Source organism: Antrostomus carolinensis, unplaced genomic scaffold (genome assembly GCF_000700745.2).
Source record: "Antrostomus carolinensis isolate BGI_N321 unplaced genomic scaffold, ASM70074v2 scaffold38150, whole genome shotgun sequence".
Classification (NCBI taxonomy): Eukaryota; Metazoa; Chordata; class Aves; order Caprimulgiformes; family Caprimulgidae; genus Antrostomus; species Antrostomus carolinensis.
This window is the reverse complement of record NW_010288341.1, coordinates 1-3,943: the sequence shown is the minus strand read 5'-3', so window position 1 is coordinate 3,943 and position 3,943 is coordinate 1. Positions and strand designations below refer to the sequence as shown.

General features: G+C 38.7%; 1 protein-coding gene across 1 annotated transcript; it reads right to left on the bottom strand.

Moving 5' to 3' along the window:
* Positions 1-1,684: 1,684 nt before the first annotated feature.
* Positions 1,685-3,545, bottom strand: TMEM70 (transmembrane protein 70; the record flags this gene model as incomplete). The annotated part of the gene is made up of 2 exons (XM_010166378.2): positions 1,685-2,207; positions 3,434-3,545. Coding segments are annotated over 2 exons (561 nt in total), but the record flags the coding sequence as incomplete, so codon positions are not given.
* Positions 3,546-3,943: the final 398 nt, after the last annotated feature.

The following is a 3,943-nucleotide window of genomic DNA, read 5'->3' as shown; positions in this document are numbered from 1 at the left end:
TCAAAGATTAAGTTAACTTCATCTGCAAGCACAAAAAGAAGAGCAAATGCATCAGGTGTGGAAAGAATTAAAATATTCTTTTTAATTAGGTGTAAAACATCGTTTCAATAAGGACAAGTAGTACAACCAGGTGATCAGAATTGTTTGTTACTGGTCTTACATCTTCAACATCATTTATGGAATTTTTTTTTAATATGTATTATTGTTACCTATGAAGTGATACTGGCTTAATGGGGTTAGATCAGGCTTTTAAATTTATAGCCAACACAAAAGAACTGCCTCAAAAATATCTGGATGTGATGATTTGCTTTTTAATTACTCAGCAGGTACACTGAGAGCAGTTCAACAACCAGAAAAACAACACTTAAAAACACTGACATCTTAATATGATCCTATGACAGGAAACTGAAATAACAGTCTTGGAACACATTTAGCATTTAGACTTTTCAATACATTTTTTTCAGCTAGAATTTAGGAAACATCTGTAAAGGTAGCTGTAATTATTTTTTATTTGCAGTAACAGGATAACTTAATTAGTAGCAAGCATCAGATTTACTTATTACAAAGGGCACTGCTAATGCAAAAGGATTAATTTGAATTTTGCTCTTTTTTTTTTTTTTAATTCTGTAATTTTGAAAACCTCAAAATATTTAGGCCCTTCATGATTTGAAAACAAGTTATCTGTCAGTTTACATGACAAATCTCTCCTTGGGCTAAAAACATTTAAGTCCAGTTTCTGCATACTTGGAGTGCAGAACTAACCAGGCTAGTCACACAAAAAGATCTCATCCTCTTTTTACTTGAGATAAGGGCGGCTTTCATTGCAGTGCTAAAAATCAAGAGGTAAGTTTTTTAAAGGCACAAGATCTGAACAGTACTCTACAGGAGATCCCTTTTGCTTCCCCACCTTACATAAACACTGACAGAGTCCACTTTAGCCACTAGCTGCTAGTATTTTCATTAAGTTGGTTCAAATAGAGCACGTTTTCAATGGGATATTCACAGAGCAAATCTTCTGCTAAGGTGCTTCCCCCCACCAAGCACAAAGAGAGGCTTCTTGTTCTCCACCCCTGGGGACAGGGTTGCTCAGAGTGGGACTCCAGCTTAAGAGACCATTTAGTAGCTGTGAGTAACCAGGGATTACTGGGACACAGCCACTTCCCCATCCTCTCCAGAGGCCTGCAGGCCTCTAGAAGGAGGCTGTAGCAGGAACTACCAGCAATACCCGTCTGCTTTCTGAAGACTCCTCCTGGCTACCGATGCTCTCACAAAGGGAAGTCAAAGCCATCCCCACTCCCTCTATCCCATCAGCAGTGCTGACGTAAAAGCACCACCTTTTTGGATTAAGTACCATTAATCTTTAAGGCTTAAAAGCTTAACTATGTACTTGACAGGTAATGGGTATTGATGATTTTTCTTTATATGAATGGTTCCTTTTGAAATGGAGATGGGGAGATTGCTGCACAGCCCATGCATTTTACAGTTCTTCTGGATAGTTAACAATAAAAACCAGGCCAAGAACAAACAAGCACAAAACACATCTAAGCATTTTTTTTTTTACTATGTTTTATGTCATTAACTCTGAAGAAACCGCTGCATTGTTTACAAGTTTTTAAAAAATGGGGTTTTTTTATACATTCCAAAATGCATTTGGGGAACTCTAGTTATCTGATACTTAAAGTGTAATAGAACTTTACATTCTTTCACATATATAGCACTGCAACACAAACAATGACAGTGACATTCATTATCTTCAAATTATTTCCTTTCACCAGCTTCCTTCTCCTCCTCTAAGTTAAAATAAAAGGATTTGTCATAGCCCATGAGATGGTTAAAATCCTGAGGGTTCGGGAAAAGCGTCGGATTAACAAGCATTGACTTCGTTTTAGCATAAAATGTTGTGAACATCTTGGTGATGTCTGGAATCTTTACATCTTTCTGATGGAAAACAGTTGCTTTTTCTGCCAAGATCGCATTGTATGTAATGGCTGTATACGTGTCCATTTCATCTTTATAATAGAGTCGAATCACATAGCCTTTTGTAAGGACATGCAAAGTAACCGGTGTTACAAATGTAAAAAAACCGATCAACCCATAAAAGGCAGCTTGTATCAACAGGCTTTCAAATCCAACACCAGTTTTGAGCATGATGTAGGGCATCATGAACAGGTTGAATATGCTGGTGGAGTAAGAGAAAAACCTCACACCTACATAAAGCAAAAGAAAAAGAACATGAATGTTAACATTTATGAGTAAAAGTTTATCTGTAATCACATAAGTTCTGCTACTATATGTCAATGGCATTACTCATGTTGGGTTTATCAAAGCTGTCAGATGGCTCTGTTTCTATGATGAAGCCAGCTACTAGCTGTTATACACACCTATGAAGTTTTCACCTCACAGACAGGAAACTGAGTTCCAAAGAAATCTGAGTCCAGTAACAGACACACAAAATGGTAATCACTACAGATATGACTGGGAATTTCTTTCTCCATCAACAACTAATGTTGACATTCAGTGTGCATTACAAAGAAGCTTGCTTGGTCCCTCACCATGCATAACTTGAAAACCCTAGGTTATTCAGTATTAACAAGTACTCCACAGCCATCTTGCGTGCAGCTTGAAAGACAGTAGTCAGTGCTGTTGATCACTCACAGTCCTTAAGCGACCATGAGAACCGGTAGTCTAAGATGCTGTCATAATTAAGAATGTTAAGACATACTTCCTCCTTCTTTAAGACACATCTCAAAAATGCGTATCAGAAAACATCCAACTGATTACTTTTCACTAGGACTTTGTAACATTAACTGGTCAATGAAAGATCAACAAAGTCTTATTACAGATACTGCATTTCATCATAGTATCTGTCTACTTTAGAAACATTTCAGTACCATTGGAAAGCATAAAGAATGCAAGTAGCAGTTACTATTACTACTACAAAAAAGCTATTCTTTGTTGGCTGTTGGGTTAGGTAATGCACTCCAAAGGCTGCAAGAGAACCAGAAGAAGGCTGAGGGATTACCAAGATGCACAGTACCTAGAGAACTCCCTGCAGACCTAAGTGTAGAAGCAGAAACCAAGCACCACCACCACATTTTTTTGCTGTATAGAGGATCTAGGTTTTAGCAGAGTTGGAAAGAAGAACATTCACTTTTATAATGTTGCATTTTAAAGTTACCAAACACTGTTAAATTAAAAAAAAAAAGCAATACAAATCACTTCAACTCACATACCTAACACTGCCTTTGCCAAATTTCCTTTATAAACTAATCTTCCGTGTTCTGGGTGTTCATGAGGGGCGGATGTGCAGAGGCTGCAGGTTTTAGCAGAGTTGGAAAGAAGAACATTCACTTTTATAATGTTGCATTTTAAAGTTACCAAACACTGTTAAATTAAAAAAAAAAAGCAATACAAATCACTTCAACTCACATACCTAACACTGCCTTTGCCAAATTTCCTTTATAAACTAATCTTCCGTGTTCTGGGTGTTCATGAGGGGCGGATGTGCAGAGGCTGCGACCAGCCACTCCTTGAAAAGATGTAACCTGAAAGATAAAAGCAGTGCATGGCAAAGCAACATCAGTACCAACCTACATTTTATATATACACGCACACAGAGGAAGTTTCTCCTTGTCCTGAACCAATTCCCAGTATCTTAAATTAAAGTCAGGTTATGCTACAAAGCACACCACAAACAAAGTTCAACCAACGTGCCGCTGGATTGTTCTATTTAGATATCCCAAGTCAGCATTAAATATCTGCAAACCCATTGACCGATACCAAGTCTGGAATCCTTGCTTTGCAGGGAGACGCTCACAGCCCCCGCGCTTGGCAGGTCTCCGTTCGGCCCCAGGTACGCCCGGGGGGAACCTCAGTTCCCTCCTCAGATTTGCATTTATGGCAAGGAAAAGGACCGCCGCACTCCCCCCGGCCAGCTCCTCCC